The sequence below is a fragment of the Miscanthus floridulus genome, chromosome 12 (genome assembly GCF_019320115.1).
Source record: "Miscanthus floridulus cultivar M001 chromosome 12, ASM1932011v1, whole genome shotgun sequence".
Lineage (NCBI taxonomy): Eukaryota > Viridiplantae > Streptophyta > Magnoliopsida > Poales > Poaceae > Miscanthus > Miscanthus floridulus.
In genome coordinates this window covers 63493166-63511878 of record NC_089591.1, presented here as the reverse complement: position 1 = coordinate 63511878, position 18713 = coordinate 63493166, and the positions used below count along the sequence as shown (strand labels likewise).

At 48.2% G+C, this 18713-nt stretch overlaps 4 protein-coding genes and 1 pseudogene across 4 annotated transcripts; 4 read left to right on the top strand and 1 right to left on the bottom strand.

Annotated features, from left to right (window-relative positions):
- The first annotated feature begins 766 nt into the window (after positions 1 to 766).
- Positions 767 to 5270, top strand: LOC136496345 (uncharacterized). The gene is made up of 6 exons (XM_066491998.1): positions 767 to 1223; positions 1892 to 2051; positions 3046 to 3222; positions 3298 to 3381; positions 4321 to 4402; positions 4544 to 5270. The coding sequence occupies exons 1-6, from the start codon at positions 847 to 849 to the stop codon at positions 4978 to 4980; spliced, it is 1317 nt and encodes a 438-aa protein (XP_066348095.1). The 5' UTR covers positions 767 to 846; the 3' UTR covers positions 4981 to 5270.
- A 2478-nt stretch (positions 5271 to 7748) lies between these two features.
- LOC136497535 (aquaporin TIP2-3) lies at positions 7749 to 8908 on the top strand. The gene is made up of 3 exons (XM_066493371.1): positions 7749 to 7935; positions 8038 to 8288; positions 8388 to 8908. Exons 1-3 carry the CDS (start codon positions 7809 to 7811, stop codon positions 8754 to 8756), a joined length of 747 nt encoding a protein of 248 aa, XP_066349468.1. The 5' UTR covers positions 7749 to 7808; the 3' UTR covers positions 8757 to 8908.
- A 340-nt stretch (positions 8909 to 9248) lies between these two features.
- Positions 9249 to 10530, top strand: LOC136495995 (aquaporin TIP5-1-like; annotated as a pseudogene).
- Positions 10531 to 12372: 1842 nt separating this feature from the next.
- LOC136498418 (uncharacterized) lies at positions 12373 to 14606 on the top strand. The gene is made up of 4 exons (XM_066494352.1): positions 12373 to 12861; positions 13428 to 13680; positions 13838 to 13931; positions 14137 to 14606. The coding sequence occupies exons 1-4, from the start codon at positions 12452 to 12454 to the stop codon at positions 14367 to 14369; spliced, it is 990 nt and encodes a 329-aa protein (XP_066350449.1). The 5' UTR covers positions 12373 to 12451; the 3' UTR covers positions 14370 to 14606.
- Positions 14607 to 14720: 114 nt separating this feature from the next.
- LOC136497907 (carotenoid cleavage dioxygenase 7, chloroplastic-like) lies at positions 14721 to 17672 on the bottom strand. Its single transcript, XM_066493804.1, has 7 exons — positions 16790 to 17672; positions 16537 to 16665; positions 16289 to 16420; positions 15896 to 16174; positions 15716 to 15798; positions 15294 to 15611; positions 14721 to 15214 (listed from the first exon to the last, which is right to left on the bottom strand). The coding sequence occupies exons 1-7, from the start codon at positions 17625 to 17627 to the stop codon at positions 15071 to 15073; spliced, it is 1923 nt and encodes a 640-aa protein (XP_066349901.1). The 5' UTR covers positions 17628 to 17672; the 3' UTR covers positions 14721 to 15070.
- Between the last annotated feature and the right edge of the window lie 1041 nt (positions 17673 to 18713).

The following is an 18713-nucleotide window of genomic DNA, read 5'->3' as shown; positions in this document are numbered from 1 at the left end:
TTGGGTCAAACTCAGAATACTTTGATTCTTAAAAAAATAATTATTTTTAATTTTTTAGAACGGAGGTAGTAATAGTTATCCACTTCTATCCCATCCGAAGAGGAGTACGCTACTAACGCCTAACGGTAGCCCCGTAGTTTTGCTTAGCCCTTGTTTAGTTGGACTCCAAAGTCTAAAAAGTTGCTACGGTACCTGTCATATCGAATGTTTGCGGCTCGTGTATGGAACATTAAATGTAGACGAAAAGAAAAACTAATTGCACAGTTTGGTGGGAAATTGCGAGACGAATGTTTTAGGCCTAATTAGTCAATGTTTGGACACTATTTACCAAATAAAAACGAAGACGCTACAGTAGCCTCAAATTCCAAATTTCGCGAAGTAAACAAGGGCTTAGAGTAGAGACGGTGTGGATGGACCCCAACGGCCAGTAGCTACTGCTCCCACCCGACCATCCCGCTGGCGCTGGGGCCAGCCAAACCCAAACTACCGCCGCCACGTCACGGTCGATCCCCTCGTAAACCCCGCGCATTAACTAGTCTCGCGGCCGGAGGTCCCGCGGCATATACTACCGCTTTGCCCATCCCACCTCCCACCGACACGTGGGTCTACCCTTCAACCTGTCCCCATCTGCCGCCTATGAGTCTCTGACACGCGGGCGCAGGCACGAGCCTCCTCCAAAAACAACTTGTCTCCTCCCCAGTTTGTCTGCCCCCTCTCCTCCATTTCGCCGAGGAAGAAAAAGGGGACCCCCCCCCACCCCCCCACCCCACCCCCAAAAAAAAAAGAGAGAGAGAAGGGGATTGGCGAGACGGATCAGGGGCGGAAGCTTCCAGCCCTAGCGCAGCAATGGCGGGTTGGTGCGAGGAGGCGGTGGCGCTGCTGCAGCGTCCCGCGGTGGTGGAGATGGCCGTCGACGTGCTGCTCTGCGCGGTGCCGATCTGGGCCGCCGTCATGATCGGCCTCGTCGTCGGTTGGTCCTGGCGCCCGCGCTGGACGGGGCTGCTCTTCCTCGGCCTCCGCACCCGCCTCCGCATCCTCTGGGTGCCACCGGGCCTCGGGGCCCGGAGGCTTTGGCTCGCCTGCACCGCGCTCTCCGCCTGCTCCGTCGCGCCAAGGCTCCTCTCCTCCGCATTCCGACGCTGCAGAGGCAAGCACCAGGACAAGGCCTCCCCCGATGACGATGCCGCTGCGGCCCGGGCCGGTGGAGGTTGCGCCGACGGCAGGTGAGCGTTTAGGGGTTGAATTTATTTTGCATAGTGTCTGCCGGGGTTGGCCGGGGACCAGGGTAGGTGGCGGGAATGCAGCGCCTGCGCCTGTCAGTCTTGGCAATTGTCTCTCTTGCAGACTAGGTGCCTTTCAGTTTGGAATTGAATTGAATGGTCTCGCGCTTCATTCAGGGGTTTGGAATTGAATTGAATGATCTTGCGCTTCATTCAGGGGTGGCCCTGTCCTCGTGCTGGAGGCAGTTTAGGAGATTTGATGATCTTGCGCTTCATCTCAGCTGACTTGATGAACTGACACATGTCGATAGAGTTGGAGCGGAATGCGTGTTTGTATTTTGAATTGGTGACAGAGAGCGATGATGGAAACTTGTGGCTCCGCTGATAGAAGAGTCTATAGCTTTGTGTAGGCTGTATAGGTTTTTGATGATTGGTAAGTTTCGTTTGCTTTGCACCATGGAAGGATTAGCAACATAAACTTGCTGCTGCTGGGCTGGGGATCCACCGTGGCTGTGGTTTATTTCATCCTCGTTTGCTGGTTTTAGTATGTGTTCTTGCAAGTAGACAGAACCACATGACTTGTTTTTGTCGACATAAGAAAGCACCACAATTTCCTATATTCTTTCTGCAGTGAAAACTTAGTTCGGTTTTTAATATTTTCTGATCGGCAGGACAAATTTTGAGGGTGAGCATGATACTGTCACTGAGAAGGACCTAGAACATCTCCTGCAACTTTTAGATAACAAGGAAAGTGGGGATACAGCTTGGCAGAATTTGATGGAGCGCACGACCTCCAACATGACCTACAAGGCCTGGCGGCGTGAGCCTGAGGTTTGTCTTTCCAGTGGGTTGTGAAAGAATTAAATGCTGATAATATAGGATATTATAGAAGGTACTTCTACCACGATTCTGAGGTGGCGTATAACATGTTAGTGTCTGAATGAAAAGAATAATTAAAAAAAGGGCGTACCCAGTGCAGAGAGCTCCCGCTCTGTGCAGGGTCTGGGGAAAGGTGTCAGTGGCAAGCCTTACCCTCGCCTGTGCAATGCGAGGAGACCGCGACTCGAACCCGGGACCTTCTGGTCACAGGTGGTAAGACTCTACCGCTTGCACCAGGCCCGCCCTTCAATGAAAAGAATAATTCTGGGTGTTAAATTAAAATGGCAAAGGGCTAGGATTTTAATTTTTGAAAGTCCATTCTCGTTGGTTCCCCTTATGGTACATACTATCATTTCATTGGCCAGTGACATTACACACACCATGAGTCCCTTGAAGTGTTTATTAGTGTACTCTTTGTTAGATTCTAGCATTTACTGAATCTACAAAGTCTGAAATTGAACGTACTAAGAAATAGAACGAGAGGCGGTAATATTAGAGTTGGTTAGGTGGCTTGGGTAGCACTCCTCAGGTCCTGTGTTCAACTCATCTGTCCCACGGCAAAGCACAAGTGTAAGGTCCGGCTCAGGTCGTGGTCGTTCTCACACTGGCTACGGTGCCGCTGTGTATGGGTGGGGCAGGGGTTCAGGGGTTTTCTCGAGGTCTTCTTCTTAATGCAATGCCCGGGGGCTGTCTTAACCTGCCCCCAGTTTTTTTTGTTAGCCTTTTCAACTGAAGCATGAATTCTGAGACTAGATTGTTTGATCACCTTTTTTGTTACTTAATTTACATAAATTAGCAGGAAGATTGTTTGATCACGTTTTTTGTTACTTGATTTACATAAATTAGCAGGAACAATTAGCATATTGCAGTAACTTGTGTCGGCTAAATGTTTTACCATAATATCTTCGTATACATCTCCTGAGTTTATTTTAAATGTATTTTTTAGGAGGGACCTATAATGTACTGCAGCCACACTATTTTTGAGGATGCTACTCCTGAACTGGTTAGAGATTTTTTCTGGGATGGTGATTTTCGTCTAAAGTGGGATCCCATGCTCGCATACTCCAAATCTTTGGATGAGTTCCCTCAGAATGGAGCAACAATTGTCCACTGGATAAAAAAGGTTTGTCCAGCTTCTGTTGTTCCCTGTGTACGTTCATGTTAAACTCTCAATTCCAACATGTTGTTTGTTTTCCAGTTCCCATTCTTTTGCAGCGACCGTGAATACATCTTTGGAGGACGCATATGGGAATCTGGGAAGACGTACTATTGTGTTACAAAGGTACGTTAACAGATACTTTTACTCATGTAATGTTATTCTCCCTCCATTATCTGAAACAATCATTCATATAATTTTATAACTGACGACGGTGAAATGTTTTGTCCCCTTTCCATTTTCCTGCTCAATGGTTATGCTTTACTTTTAGCCTTACACGGTTACACCTACTATGTGAAATTTATGTTCCTTTTCTACCCTTTTTTCTCCAAGAGATTGCTTACTCTTCATTTAATATAACATTCTTGTTCTGCACTTCTCTGCTGTTTGACTGTAGTCTGCAGAAGTTTCTCAGAAGTGGCCTTGTAATTGATCTGGACCTAATATAAATGCTTCTTTTCCAAAAGCGATAATCGTGAGCTTTCTTTTTTGCAAGTCAGCCACAAAACAGTAACCCAAAACTATCGAATACTCAGATAGTAAACTGTTTATTATCTTCCTGCATGATGTGTTGAAGTTACCTATCAGTGTATTTTAAGATTGATCTGCTTGCATAATTTCATCAGCACCTTTTAAGTTTTATGGGATATCAGGTTATTAGGTTTCTAGGTCTAGGAGGAGATGAATATACATTAATCACTATGTTCCTTTTCTGACTAATATGTGCTAGACTTTTTGGAAAACAAACAATGGACTTGTATCACAGGAAGATAACATTACACTGGGTCATTTACTATTGATAGCAGCCTGACTGGAGCGCATCTTAGTATTTAAAGATAGATTTAACTGATGAGAATCAAGACTGAACCAACATAATCACTATTGTTAAATTCTCACACACATCTTGCTGAGAAACCAAACTCAGGTCTCCGTATATTAGAGCGACATGCCTGCCTTATCTGGCATGTTTGCAAAATATGGATAAGACTCTGCCTGTAGAAAATGTTTGATAACATCCTATGTAAGTGGCATATATGTGAGCACTCAGCAACCTCCATTTGTCAGGGTGTTCCATATCCATCATTGCCCAAGAAAGAAAAGCCGAGGCGTGTGGAGCTGTACTTCTCAAGTTGGCGTATTAAAGCTGGTAACTCTTTTTCTTAGTAGTTAGTATCATTATGGTGTCTTGAGCTGTGTTTGTTCTGAACATGAAAGGTTTCCAGTCAGGCATGAACACAAATGCTTAGACCTTAACACTGTAATCATATTCTTTGTTTGTGAAACGCAGTTCAATCGCCTAAACATGTGGGTCAGCAATCTGCATGTGAAGTAACTTTGGTTCACTATGAGGACATGGGCATACCAAAAGATGTAGCCAGGGTTGCTGTTCGTCACGGCATGTGGGGTGCTGTGAAGAAACTTCAGTCTGGATTCAGAGCGTACCAGCAAATGAGAGACACAGAAAATACCCTGTCACACAGCGCCATCATGGCTCGAATGACCACTAAGATATCCATCACGGCTTCAAATGGTCCCGTGGACCATGACCTCTCCATTGCTGATAAAATCGATGACGAGAATGACAGCTCCCATGCAGTTCAACATGGTTTTGACTGGAAGTGGTTGGTGGTTGGTGGTGCGGTGGCTGCAGTTTGTGTGCTCAACACTGGACTGGTCGGCAAAGTCCTCTTGCTTGGAGCAGCGAGAAGGCAGGCGAAGAAGTGATGTAAGGAGCAACCTTCCAGCCTCTGCAGAAGGCATTCATCAGACTGTAGCTGCAACCGTACAGGCAAAAAAAATGTGGAGAAAACAGGTGGGGTTCGACAGAGATAACTACAGTGCGTATTGGATTGTGCACTTATGCAGTAGATGTAGCATGCTTGTTACCATAACAGATTCCGCTGTATCAGGTAGAGGTCTCGAGTTTAAATCTCGGATAGTATAGTTAAATAAAAATAATTGTTTCTTGTTTTTATTCGACGTCTAAGACCTAAGGAGACTTCATTTGAGAGGAAGTGTTGAAATATGAAGTGTTTTTTCCTTAATTCTGTACATATTATGCCAAAAGTGCTAACCACTTCACGAAGAAACTAAGCCTTTCATTAGCGTTTTTTTAAATTTTGTAAAGGCAGCGTGCATTTCAAATACGAAAAGAAAATTGCACGACCCGGCCTCTAATGCGCTGTATTTTGCTCAATGATATGCCTAGTGACAAAACATAAATAATCATTAGAGCATCGCTAGACCTTAGCTATGATGCACTTCGAATTATAGTGAGAGCAGGATGCTCTTAGGCATTATTGGCTACACGCACTTTGGATTAAGACCATGCCAAAAGCGCTAACCACTTCACTAAGACATTAAGCCTTTGATTAGCCTTTTTTTATTTTGAAAAAGGCAGCTTTCACTAATATATGATCAAGTACGTAGTGTGAATCAGAATATTGCCCTCTTAAAAGTTGAAAATTGAACCGGTTCTTTTTTTTTGATATCATAAATAAAAACAATTCTGATATAGTAATTACTGTTTGGAGTAACATTTGATGGTTAACCACAATTTATCATCTTATTGGGAGCTATTATGTTTCTGCAGTTTAAGGATTTTTCAGCAGTTAAGCGCACTTGCAGATTGAGCTGTTGCCAATATCATCGTGGTAATCATCAGAACCAGTTGCATGACTCGTCACCATACTGCAAAATTACATTCTACTAATGTACCATCCTCCTTTTCAGTTTACTTGTCACTACCAAAATACCGTGGCAGTTTTTTTTAAAAAAAAAACCGTAATAACGTAGCAATTTTTACCGCTCTTTTTTCCCCTAAAAGTATATAGATACCTAAAAGGGTACAATGCTAATAAAGTATGTTTCACTATAGATCAATTCACGAGGAACTCTTAAGCATTTATAATATTTCCCAGGAAAAAGCTGCATGATCAAAATTGCTTACAATACTGCATTGACAATTGACAAATCATCAGGCAATAGTGTTTCTGACAAAACACCCACGTAGGATCAGAGAAAGTTTAGGGAATATTCCCACTCAGTGGCCCAAAACATTTTGTCTGACACGTAGGGAGGGCATACGTTTCTTTTTTTTAAATTGAAAAGTGAGCGGTCTCTCACACCAAACCAGCTAGCAGTAAATAATCCACGATCGTTTCAGCCAAAACGAAGAAGCCAGAGAGTTCTAGGAAACTCTATACACACAAGGACTGAACAACCACAAAGATAGCATAAAGAAATAAGGCCCTTTTGGCGTCGTCATCATCTTCGTTTGTGCAATTCTGCAACTGCAATGAAGACACTGCTACTCATAAGAGCCCTGTCATCACCTTGCAACTGGCAGTTTTCAATTGGTGTACTAGCGCAAGATCCGTAGATTAATCTTGTTCGCCTCACCTACCCCAAATGGAGGATGTTCACTGGATTCCTGTCGCAGTACCCTGACCTGACCACCTTTTTAACGGGAATGATACAGTGTATCACTACAGAACTCAGGGCGCGTTTAGATCAATTTTTTTTGAGTTTTGGCTACGGTAGCACTTTCGTTTGTATTTGGTAATTAGTGTCTAATTATGGACTAATTAGGTTCGAAAGTTTCGTCTCGCGATTTCTCACCCAACTGTGCAATTAGTTTTTTTTTCGTCTACATTTAGTACGCAAGATTCGATGTGACGGATACTGCGCAAAATTTTTTGGGAACTAAACAGGCCCTCAGTATGCAGACGATTAGATTCCTGAACGCGAGAGGTGTAACAATTTTAATCTAGGTGATACCTTACTCGGTCAGCTACTCAGGCCGAGGGTCCGAGGAATTCCCCTTTTGTTGTAGGAGATGTATTTTTCTCTCACACCAAACCAGCCAACGGTACTTTCAGCCATGACTTATAAGTCAAATTAGCCCAAACGAACAGGGCGCAAGTCCTATGAATGAAGCAACAGCTCAGTAAGGATCCATCGACTACTCTACTTCTAGCATAGGATTAGTATTCTTTCATAATACTATGTTGCAGTAGTTTGTAACAACAGAACAAGAACCTCGCCACGGAAGGATTGTTTGGGGGGGGGGGGGGCTTTGTTCACGTGTTATTCGATCATAAATTTCTAGATTTTGCATGGATGCATCAGTAGACGCAGGGTAGAAATGAAGGATCAGTTCAGAATTTCAGATATCAGTCCGCACCGCCATTGATTTGTTTAGGCATGAGATAGCATATATCTGCTCCAAGGTCTTGTTCTCCTCGCTGTCTGATGGTGTATCCTAACGTGGCTCGGCCTAAACAACCACAATTCCACAGCAATTTAGCGAGTTAGGGCGGTTGGTCGGCCAATATCAGCCACAAGCCCACAAAACACGATCAAAATTTAAAATTATCAATCATGTGGTGATCATTGCACACCGCCCATAGCACCAGGTCCATTAGCGCCTTATGATGTGTATTTAAGGAGACTGAGCTGAAGAAACTCTCGCATCAGCCTGATAAGCTATAGCCAATCTTCTCTGAATTCCAACTCAGTCTAAGGGCCGGAATACCTTCAGAGAAAAAAAGATGGTGAAGCTTGCATTTGGAAGCTTGGGCGACTCTTTCAGCGCCGCGTCCCTCAAGGCCTATGTGGCCGAGTTCATTGCCACGCTCCTCTTCGTGTTCGCCGGCGTCGGGTCCGCCATTGCCTACTGTGAGCTTTTCTACTATCACAAGCACCTTACTCGCATGTCTCATTTCACTTTATTTCACACCACTGACTAGGGATGTACAACCTCAAATTCGTCTTGTGCAGCGCAATTGACAAAGGGTGGCGCTCTGGACCCCACCGGCCTTGTGGCCATCGCCATCGCCCATGCGTTCGCGCTCTTCGTGGGTGTCTCCATGGCCGCCAACGTCTCCGGCGGCCACCTGAACCCCGCCGTCACCTTTGGCCTCGCCGTCGGCGGCCACATCACCATCCTCACCGGCATCTTATACTGGGTCGCCCAGCTGCTCGGCGCCTCCGTGGCGTGCCTTCTCCTGCAGTACGTCACCCACGGACAGGTTCGATTCGATCAGTCTCTCTTGGCACGTTACAGTAGCTGTGTAGTTTTTTTTTCACTGTGCACCTTCTCACTTTGGAGCTTAACGAACTGTGCACAGGCTATCCCGACACACGGCGTGTCCGGGATCAGCGAAATCGAGGGCGTGGTGATGGAGATCGTGATCACCTTCGCGCTCGTGTACACCGTGTACGCCACCGCGGCCGACCCCAAGAAGGGGTCCCTCGGCACCATCGCGCCCATCGCCATCGGCTTCATCGTCGGCGCCAACATCCTGGCCGCCGGACCCTTCAGCGGCGGCTCCATGAACCCGGCCCGCTCCTTCGGCCCCGCCGTGGCCGCTGGCAACTTCGCCGGCAACTGGGTCTACTGGGTCGGCCCCCTCATCGGCGGCGGCCTGGCGGGGCTCGTCTACGGCGACGTGTTCATCGCCTCCTACCAGCCGGTCGGCCAGCAGGAGTACCCATGAAGAAAGTCGATCCGGACCCAATGCAATCCGTCGTGTTGATTTCACCATCGTCGTCGATCCGTCGTCGTGTCATCGCTTCGTGCTTGTGATTATGTTTGGTCTTGTTTGCATTTCCCTTCTGGTTTAATTTTCACCAACGCTGCCAAGATGCTGTAAGCGAGAGAACCGCTCGATCTGTATCTGTATAAATGTACTATGTACGGTTCAGCCTTTCCAAGTACTCCGTATATACTCCTATGTTCTGGACGGATGTTCACACGTGCGTGTATACGCCGCGGCAGGCGGCACACACTGGCCTCAACGGGCGTGTGAACTTGGAACGGACACGCGCGAGCGCGGCAGCAACCGCTGCGAACCACCCAGGCGCGGTTTCACTCTACGGACGCGCCCACTCCCTCGCGGCCTCGCTATAAAACTCCGGAACACTGCCCGTGCGGCATTAGTGCGCGCGCAACATACACTTGAAACAGCGAAGAGCGAAGAAGTCGTGCCATGGCGTCGACGTCGAACAACCTCCTTGTCCACTTGAAGCACTGCTTCTCGCCGCCGTCGCTCCGTTCCTCCGTTCCTACCTCGCCGAGTTCATCTCCACCTTCCTCTTCGTGTTCACCGCCGTCGGCTCTGCCATCTCCGCCCGTACGTCAAGTTTCCCTGCATTCCGTCCATCCACATGAGTGAGTTGATATACAGTTGTAATTATGGACGGTTTTTTCTGATCGCCGTGCGCTGCGTTTGGAATGTGTGTGCGTGTGTTGCCAGGAATGCTGACGACGGCGGACGTTACCACCAGCACCTCGCCGTTGGTGTCCACCGCCGTCGCGCAGGCGTTCGGGCTCTTCGCTGCGGTACTCATCGCCGCCGACGTCTCCGGCAGCCACGTCAACCCCGCCGTCACGTTCGCCTAGGCCATCGACGGCCACATCGGGTCCCGAGCGCCATCTTCTACTAGGCGTCGCAACTGCTCGGCACCACCCAGGGGCGAAGCCAACTCTAAATTCATGGTGGTACACTGCTAAGGAGACATACATTAATCCGGTAGCAATACATGGTGAAAATTTATGTAGTTAGTAGTAATTTTTTTTACCTTGGTGCATGGGCACCGGGCAAGATTAACGTGGCTTCGCCCCTGGCGCCACCATGGCCTGCCTCTCCCTCAACCTCTTCTCCGCCGGCAAGGCTTGTCGTCCTAACCGCTCTCGATCACTTCCTTTCTGACATTAACCGTCGTCGTTTCACATTGATCGCTCGCTAAAATCGATGAACTTGCGCATGCACGCACGAGGTGCCGATGACGCTGTTCGTTTGGCTGTGGCTTGTCGTAAACGATCGTAAATTTTCAGCCGAAACAGTATTTTTCTCTCACACAAATCAGCCAACAGTACTTCTTCACAAAGCAGCAACGATACGAACCAGCCAACCGAACCGAAGGAATGTGGTGGCGATGACCAGGTTCGGCGGCGCGGTCATGGAGGGCGTACTCACGTTCCTGCTGGTGTACACGGTGCACGTGGTCGGCGACCCTCGCTCCAGCGGCGGCAAACGGGGGTTCGCGGCCACGGCGCTGGGCGCGCTGGCGGTGGGGCTCACGGAGGGCGCGTGTGTGCTGGCCGCGGGCTCGCTGTCGGGCGCGTCCATGAACCCGGCCCGCTCCTTCGGGGCGGCCGTCGTCAGCGGGCGCTTCAAGAACCAGGCCGTGTACTGGGCCGGCCCGATGATCGGCGCTGGTGTACCAGATCATGGCGTGCCCGGGAACGTGGAGGCGGTCGTCGTCTGACAAGCTAGCGTGCATCTGCATCCTTTCGTTGTGGACGTAGACATTGTGTGTTATGTGTGTGATCGTATGACATTGTGTTTGTTCTTGGTTTGTCTACTGTAACTATGTTGTACGAACAATGATCCCAGGCATATATTTAGCCATTGATTCCCCGGAGTAGCACTGTGTACCGTCCGATAAACTCCGTCGCCAAATTTCTTTTGTTCATCAATGCTGTTTACGATAATCCTCATTTTCCTCAAAAAACGATAATCCTCATCCAAAAACGTGACGGCCGGAATACCACCTTCACGCCCACATTGGGCCGTCCGCGCGGCATCACTCATGCGGCAGGCCGGCCCTTACCGCACGCCCATCGGCTAGCGGCTAGACTCTCCCGCACGCACGTGAAAGTGTGGTGCTCTCGCTCAGGAAAGACACTTGTTGTTGGCGGTTGCCAATGGATCCTGTTCGCGCTACCAACAATTTGGTGGTTTCTCTCTCAGCGACGAACTACCGGTAGAATCTGGAAATTGGCATATACTCCCTTCGTCCGTTCTAAACGTTTTAGCTTTTCTATATACATTGTTTTTATGCATCTAGACATAGTGCGTAGTAAGTAATAAATCTATAATTTGGAATGGATTGAGTACTGTACTAGACTAGACAAACGCGAAAAATAACTCATACGGCACTGGGTTGTTATTCAAATCACAGATAATTGCATCATCAAATAGAAAATTACAGCTAACAGTGGCTCATTAATATTTTATAAACCGTCGATGGATATAAGATCACGTAACACAGTTTTCTTGAGCAATAGGAAAAGGTTATGCTGACACAAGCCTATTGATTGTTAAAAATGAAAATACTTAATTAATATAGAGATAAAAAGTTAACACCGAGAAAGCCGCGGCTGAATTAAAAGATGTACATTTGCACCCGGAAACTCGATCCAGATTATATAATTATAATGAGTGCATATATAGATCTTTATCTCCTGGCAACAAGGAGAGACCGTAGCGAATGTGCAGGAGAAATTAGATTTATGTCAATATATACTAGCAAACATGTTTGTATGTTTTCTTTTTTAAGAAAAACAGAAGGGGTTACCCTCTATTTGACTTTTATTCACAAAAACAATGAGTTCATACAAAAGGTTACAAAACAGAACAAAAAGATACAAAGAAAGCTAACAAAATTACACATAAGCTTTTAGCCATTGACTAATGAGAGGTTCATACTTTGCTTTGCTCTAAAGATAACTTGACCAAACTCCTTCCTGAAGATCAGTTTGCAAAATGCTTGGACAGAAGGTTGCACTTGCCGAAAGATTGCATCGTTGTTCCGAGCTGTCCATACAGACCAAACATGTCGTATGTTGCAACACATAGCTTATTAGAAATTTATTTAACGATTGTGTCATCTACAGGACGCGTGTTTTTCTAATATGTATAATATAAATGTATATTATAAATGATGAGTAAGTCACGTACAAAATATGGAGATGCGTTACACAAAAGAAAAGAAAATCTTTCTAGTTTTAATATTAGGTATAGATTATTATAGAGATAAAAGTGATGACTCTGTGAATCTCGAGATATATTGATTCGGTACTTCAGAGGACTTATAAAGATAGAGTTTGTGTACGTGTATTTATAGGGGTGAGTATACGTGCGTATTGTAAGCGTCTACATTGCACTGTGTGATTCTAAAAATAAAACTTGTAAACCCTACAGTTATTTATTTAAAGTATCGTGCAACCTCCATGGCTCCATTAGGTTATTATCTCCGAAAGCAGATGGGGGTATTTTAACCGACCAAGACCTCGTCGATCGAGACGAGGAAGCCACCCCACAAAAATAAAAATAAAATAAAAATTCTAAGCAGGAGGCGAGGGGAGGCGAGTCGTATCAGCTGATAGGGCGGCTGCGGCTCGCTCATGGTGGTTTACGTGGTTCATACCAGGAGGGACCGGCGAGGTTGGAGAGGCGGCGACGCATCAGCCATGACCAGCAGGAATTTCGTGCGCCTCGCCAGCCGCTCCGTCGCGGCCACCGCCCCAGCCATCCCATCTTCTTCCTCCTCCGGCGGCGCCCTTTCACTGTCGCGCGCCGGAGGCCGCCCGCTGCGCGCAACCTCACCGCCGCCTCCGGCTTCCATCGCCTCCGCCGCGTGCTGGGAGTCCCGCACGCTGCGCAGCGACGGCGAGGACTGGGAGGAGGTCGTCGTCGCCGAGGGAGATGCCGACGCACCTGACGCCCTCCAGGAGGCAACGGAGGAGCATGGCGTTGTGTTCGGGGTCGCGCCCACCGATGACGAGGTCCGCGCCGCCGTCGCCAGCATCAAGCAGTAAGATTCTATCTACTTTTGATAAAGTTATAGGTGTTGATTTCTTAGGTTGGTGATGATCTGGTTGTATAATTGGATTATTGTTTGGAAAAGATCATTAAAGATTGGAGTTTTTTAGTGTAATTAATTACATGTTGCTTACTTAATTCTGGTGTCTGTAATTAGATTGTGAAGTTTTCCGTGATTTGTAGTTTTTGCACGGACCGGTAATCCGGTATTATTTACTGCAAATTGTCATTGCAAGTTAGCGTGCCTCAAATCACTCTATGTTTGTTTCGTGTATCCTTCAAATTGCTCAGAGTGTACGCCTTGCTATCAGATGCAGTTGCATCTCCAATTTATTTAATTGTTTTTTTTTTCTGCTAATAGAGCAAATTTTCTTGCTTTTTTACTATGTTGATTGATACTTGCTCCGTCATTGCCTAGTTAGAGCTTCTTATCCTGTTAGTGGAGTTGTCACCCTTCAGTATTGTTTAGAGCATATGGCCTTCATATTTGTTTAACTGATTCAGTCTGTCGTTGCATTATTGATCCATCCATATAAGCAAATTGACTCTTTCATGCAGGGTGTTTGAGAAGGCTCCTGCCGTGGACTCTGAACCTGCTGATCTACAAGCCCTCGCATTGCCCATCTCAGTGCACCCTTCGTCTGGGATATTCGTGAATCATTTTGCTCTGGATTCTGATGCATCTGAGGTCGGACTAGATGAATGGACTGAATCTGCTAGGCTCGTTCTTAACTCAAGTGCTCTTTTGACAAAGGAACATCGAAGTGTACTGGATGCATTCCACCTATTGCATGAAGACGCTTCTGTTCAGGTAATGTGGCTTGACTTGAGTGGTGCTATTTATGGATAGAAATACGAATTTCGTGCCATAAACTTTGACACGCCATCAGCGTCGGTTCATGTATACTGTCTGCAAAAAATAACCTAGTTTTCCTGATTTACCATGACTTTCTTTTGCTTACATGTAGAAAATGGTTATGGCCTTGTCAACTGACAAGGCTGTATGGGATGCTGTGATGAACAACGATGTGGTACAAGAATTCAAGAAGTCCTTCCAGGATGGTATGTGGCTTTTAGATTCTGCTTTTGGCATCTTTGGATTGGAATGGGTGAACAATGTTTTTAGTTAGGCAGCAGCCCTTGAATAATCTTTTTGACCTTTTGTTATGTGAAAACATATAAACAATAAAACCCACTTAGTTCTGTTGGCCTCTTGTTTTATTAGTTGGACGAATCTGCATCTGATGCTACTTATCCTGTCTTTTAGCAAAGGAAACTGATCTCAAGGGAAGCTCTACTGCTCCTCCTGGATTTATGATGTGGGTCTTGGAAAACACCCAGGCAAAAATCAGGGAATTCCTTGAGAAAATACTTGGGCTCGTGAATATGCTCTTTCAAGCTGGGGGCAAGAACTACGATTTCTCTGATGATATAGTGAAGATGTCATTCATGCTCTCGGTGTTCGTCTTCATCGTGGTAACTATAGCTCGTATACGCTGAGCACAGCAATTCGTCGACTTCACAGTTTGGTGGTTTCTTAGTTGTGTGCAGGATTACTTCTAGAATTAGTCCTTTTCAACATGGTTATCTGTGGTGTTATGTCTTAGTTCTCGGGTCCAGAAGTTGCCTTATCAGTACTCTTGGTGGAAACTTTATATGTTTACTGTGTGGGAATGTCTTGAACGTTATTACATAATATGATCTACCGTGTGCTTCATGAACATTAGTATGGTCTAAAGTCTTGGCGAGGCAAAATTCTACAGGTTATCAGTGCTTGATGTAGGATGCAGCTTTGCATTTTGCATCCATGTTCCATGGTACATTTGAACAGACTTTACATGGTATCATGTGTTTGTTTGAGCGACCTTTTTTTTTTAGAACGTGCGGAGCATATATTTCACTAAATAGAAAAAGGAGTTCAATACAAAGTTGAGGCGATCATGGTACAAAACATGTCGAGAAAAGCCAAGGGATCATAGAAGTCGTCGATGCCAGAAGAGTCCAAGTACGAGGTTCTTGAAAGCAGCTCGAGTCGAAGTAGACGTCTCCGTGATGGCTTGTGAGAGGGCAACCGACTGAAGAGCGAGCGGAACAACAAAAGACCGTGTTGTTGCGTTCCTTTCAGTTTCAGAGGTTTCAAGCGATCAAGACAACTTGGGTCTACTTCAGGGCTCAGTGAGTTAGATTGGATGTTTGTGGTGTCATTCATCTGCCCAAAACCCATGGAATCCCATTGGGAAGGTGAGGTGCTTGGGCACCTCAAGTTTTGCCACAACTGCGTCCCTTTCCCCGATCTTCCTTGCGTCCAGCACCACCAGATGACACCTGTGATCAGACACTGCATACTGCGAACAAAGCAACATCAGGGTCAGCTGACATGTTTCTCTTTCCCCATGTCGGTTCTTGAATGGATGTGCCTCCTACCTCGACAAGCAGAACATAGCCGTCATCCTCGCTAAGGCCGGTCGGGACGAAGACCGGCTCACCAACGAACTTGCGCCCGGCGGCAGACCACGACCGCGCCGATCCATCAGCGACGTCTACCTTGACGACGCTGTCGAAGGGGAAGTACGGCAAGAACCTGCGTGAACCGGAGGCACCGCCGGCGTAGACGAACCGGTTCCTCCGGTTGGCGAAGCCTGGGTTGATCGCCGGGAAGTCCGCCGGCCTGGTCCACTGGTCGGACAGTCTCCGGACGGAGCATCCTCGGCACGTTCCTCTCTTGTCGAGGTCGATTGACACCTGCATTGGATTGGTCGGGGCGTACGTACGTACCACAATTCTGTCACTATTGATATTCCACATCTGTTACAGTACCCCCCAGTACTGAACAAGCGATTGCTCACCTGAACAAGACGAGGTAGCCATTCCCTTCCCTTGGCTATGTTCATGAAGGACGGGTCCAGCTTCTTGTTCTGCCAATTGTAACCTGCGCCGGTAGCAGGTCAAAGAATTTCGAAGATGTACATGGTGAACAACATTGTTCAATCAACAGGATTTCGAAGATGTATGTATCCGGAATTTACCGAACATCCTGTGGAAGTTGAACCACTGGTAGGAGCAGCCGGACATGTGGAGCTGTATGTTGATGCCGCCCCGGGCGTTGCGCTCCTCGAAGGCGTTGCCGACGTGCATGGACCACATCTGCGACGGCGCCTCGATGGGCACGCTCCAGTCGCGGCCGCTGGCCTTGGCGTCGGCCTCCGGGGAGCGCGGCAGCAGGTAGACGGGCGTGGACTGCCGGCTCGGGTCCACGGCGAGGGCCGCGATCATTGGGTGAGTGCCCGTGAGCGCCAGCAGCGAACCTGCACAAACACCGCACGCCACTCACGTGAGAACGCTGCAAATGACTCTGCCGGTCTGGCCTCAGGAGTTAAAAAAAAACAGAGAGAGAGAAGTATTCTAATCCCCTTCCGTACCGGGAATGTCCAGCCTGATTCTGTTGCCGAGGAGGACGTAGTGGCTGTCGGTGAAGGTCCAGTCGTGGATCATCAGGTGGTCCGGCACCACGAACTCCCGCGTCTGCACCAGCGCGAAGTTGGCCTCGAACTCTGCGGTGCAGTGCCGTCGTCAACGTCAGTGATCGAGCAGGTGGCGTGAACTTCGTTTGAATCTGTGATTGACTCGATTTGAGCAGGCTAAGGGGTATGCAGTGCAGGGCGCGGACCGTAGAAGGTGAAGTTGGAGCGCGGGAGGAGCATGTCCTCGGCGTTGCACGCCACCATCAGCAGCCGGTTCCTCTTGGTGTCGATCTTGTAGTGCGCGAGTAGCCGCTTGGCCGGCATGCTGAAGACACCTGCGGGATCCACACGAGTGCACAAACGTCAGGTCGGTCGGGTCGGAGTGGATATCTGCAGCCGCAGGCTCTGGTGCGTGCGCCGACCGCATGCAGATGCAGAGGTGGCAGTGACGGTACAGACCACTGAGGACCGGTCGCAGCAGGCGCGCGGCCACGTCGATCCCTGCCTCCTGCAGCCACGGCCGCCGCCGGCGCCCGTGACGCGCAGCCTCGCTGCTGTCGTCGTCTCGTGCCGCTTCGTCGGTGGTGGTGCCGCCGGCGAGGCGGCCGAGGATGTCGAACGGGCCGATGGTCTCCAGCGTCCGCGTGTCCAGCTCGTACGGCTCGCCGCCTTCCCAGAGGCAGAGCACGCGGCCGCCCCAGCGTAGCACGCTGGTGTTAGCCACGTTCTTCATCACCTTCACGTTGCCCACCCGGTTCCCGCCCTGCAGCACCGAGAAGGGGCCCCGGTGCGTGAACTGCCACGACGACGCGCCGCCCGCGTCGTCGTGCTCCTCCCGCTTCGCCGCCGTCTCCACGTACCGCGCGGAGTAGTGCGCCGTCGTCTCGCCGCCGTCGTCGGCGCCGCCGAAGCGGAACGAGCGGAGGTAGCCGTGGCCGTCGAGCGGGTGCACGGTGGACCCGTGGTCGTCGGCGAACATCCCAGGCCCGGCGAGGTAGTAGGTGCCCGCCGGGAAGTCCGGCGGGATCGCGCCCTCCGTGACGCGGAGCGCCACGGGGTCGCGGGACTCGGCGCGCTGCGACCGGAATAGGAGGTTGTAGTCCCAGAACGCCGCGGACGGCGAGTCCGGCGCTGTCGCCGCGGCGCCCGGGGTGCTGGTGACGGTGGCCGCGGCCGCGGCGCGGACGACGACGCTGCTGCGCCCGTGGCCGCGAGAGCAGCAGCGAGGCGGCGGTGCGCGGTGGCCAGGGTGGTGGTGCACGACGGCGTGCATGACGGCAATGGTGTGCTGAGACATGTGTTTGTTTTGTGTTGTGCTTGTGCCGGTCTCGGTCGCGGGCGCGTTGCTAGGCGTGGAGGAGTCGGAAATATAGATGCCCGGCCTTGTGCATTCTGCATTGGTGGTATCAGTGGTGTGGCCGTGGCTCAGGCCCCGTTTAGTTGCCAAAAAATTTTACATAGTAACTGTCACATCGAATCTTGCGGCACATGCATGGAGTACTAAATGTAGACGAAAAAAAACTAATTACACAGTTGGTCGAGAAATCGCGAGACGAAACTTTTGAACCTAATTAGTCCATAATTAGACACTAATTACTAAATACAAACGAAATGCTACAGTGAGCCAAAATCCAAAATTTTTTGGATCTAAACGCACCCTCAGTGCTGGTGGTTTGGCGCCTGGCCAAATTTGGCAGCACACAGTGACGAATCTTAAGGAAAGTCATCTATCTTCTCAGTTAGTTTTTGGAGCTTGGACTTGCTAAACAACGAGACCCATAATCCCATGTTCTATTTAGAACGGGTTGGATTTCGTGATGGGGACTTTTAATCAAATCTAATCGAACTAGATGAGGTACATCCGGACGAGCTAAAATCTTGAGAGACATGATAAGAACGTATCTATTATCTACACCTAATTAAAAATATTTATCTTTGTGCCCTATCTTTATTTATTTTCTAATAAAATATGCATACAAATACTCTTTAATCCCTCGCTGGCTGTGATAATTTAACAATCAGCCGTTGAAAGATCAGGCCTATGCCTCGTGGCATTACGAGTCTAAATTTTTATTTCAAATTTTTGAACATATTAGTTGTTATAAACCTTTTATCCTCATGTTAAATTAAAGCTCTTTTGCTTATTGCGCATTTGTTTCGAAACTTTCCTTTCAGATTTTATTAAAAAAAGAATAAGTAGTAGATTAGACTCTACATTTGCTATAGTGGCATAAACAGTCGTATAAACTTGCACCATGGCATGCAAGAATCGTAATTTGAGTTAAAATGAGATCTAGGAGGGGCCAACAAAGTCTTCAACAGCAGGTGTTCATCACTTCAATCTTCACGTTATCTGAGTTCAAGCCAACCTTGCATCCATTTG

What these genes read in the sequence shown, in the direction of transcription:
- LOC136496345 (XM_066491998.1), top strand. Translation starts at nt 847, where the DNA reads ATGGCGGGTTGGTGCGAGGAGGCGGTGGCGCTGCTGCAGCGTCCCGCG. An exon ending in GGAGGTTGCGCCGACGGCAG is followed by an intron (nt 1,224 to 1,891) that starts GTGAGCGTTTAG and finishes TCTGATCGGCAG; the next exon opens with GACAAATTTTGAGGGTGAGC. An exon ending in CCTGGCGGCGTGAGCCTGAG is followed by an intron (nt 2,052 to 3,045) that starts GTTTGTCTTTCC and finishes TGTATTTTTTAG; the next exon opens with GAGGGACCTATAATGTACTG.
- LOC136498418 (XM_066494352.1), top strand. Translation starts at nt 12,452, where the DNA reads ATGGTGGTTTACGTGGTTCATACCAGGAGGGACCGGCGAGGTTGGAGA. An exon ending in ATGAAGACGCTTCTGTTCAG is followed by an intron (nt 13,681 to 13,837) that starts GTAATGTGGCTT and finishes GCTTACATGTAG; the next exon opens with AAAATGGTTATGGCCTTGTC. An exon ending in CAAGAAGTCCTTCCAGGATG is followed by an intron (nt 13,932 to 14,136) that starts GTATGTGGCTTT and finishes CCTGTCTTTTAG; the next exon opens with CAAAGGAAACTGATCTCAAG.
- LOC136497907 (XM_066493804.1), bottom strand. Translation starts at nt 17,627, where the DNA reads ATGTCTCAGCACACCATTGCCGTCATGCACGCCGTCGTGCACCACCAC. An exon ending in GCTGCGACCGGTCCTCAGTG is followed by an intron (nt 16,666 to 16,789) that starts GTCTGTACCGTC and finishes TGGATCCCGCAG; the next exon opens with GTGTCTTCAGCATGCCGGCC. An exon ending in CTCCAACTTCACCTTCTACG is followed by an intron (nt 16,421 to 16,536) that starts GTCCGCGCCCTG and finishes ACTGCACCGCAG; the next exon opens with AGTTCGAGGCCAACTTCGCG.
- LOC136497535 (XM_066493371.1), top strand. Translation starts at nt 7,809, where the DNA reads ATGGTGAAGCTTGCATTTGGAAGCTTGGGCGACTCTTTCAGCGCCGCG. An exon ending in CGGGTCCGCCATTGCCTACT is followed by an intron (nt 7,936 to 8,037) that starts GTGAGCTTTTCT and finishes CGTCTTGTGCAG; the next exon opens with CGCAATTGACAAAGGGTGGC. An exon ending in AGTACGTCACCCACGGACAG is followed by an intron (nt 8,289 to 8,387) that starts GTTCGATTCGAT and finishes AACTGTGCACAG; the next exon opens with GCTATCCCGACACACGGCGT.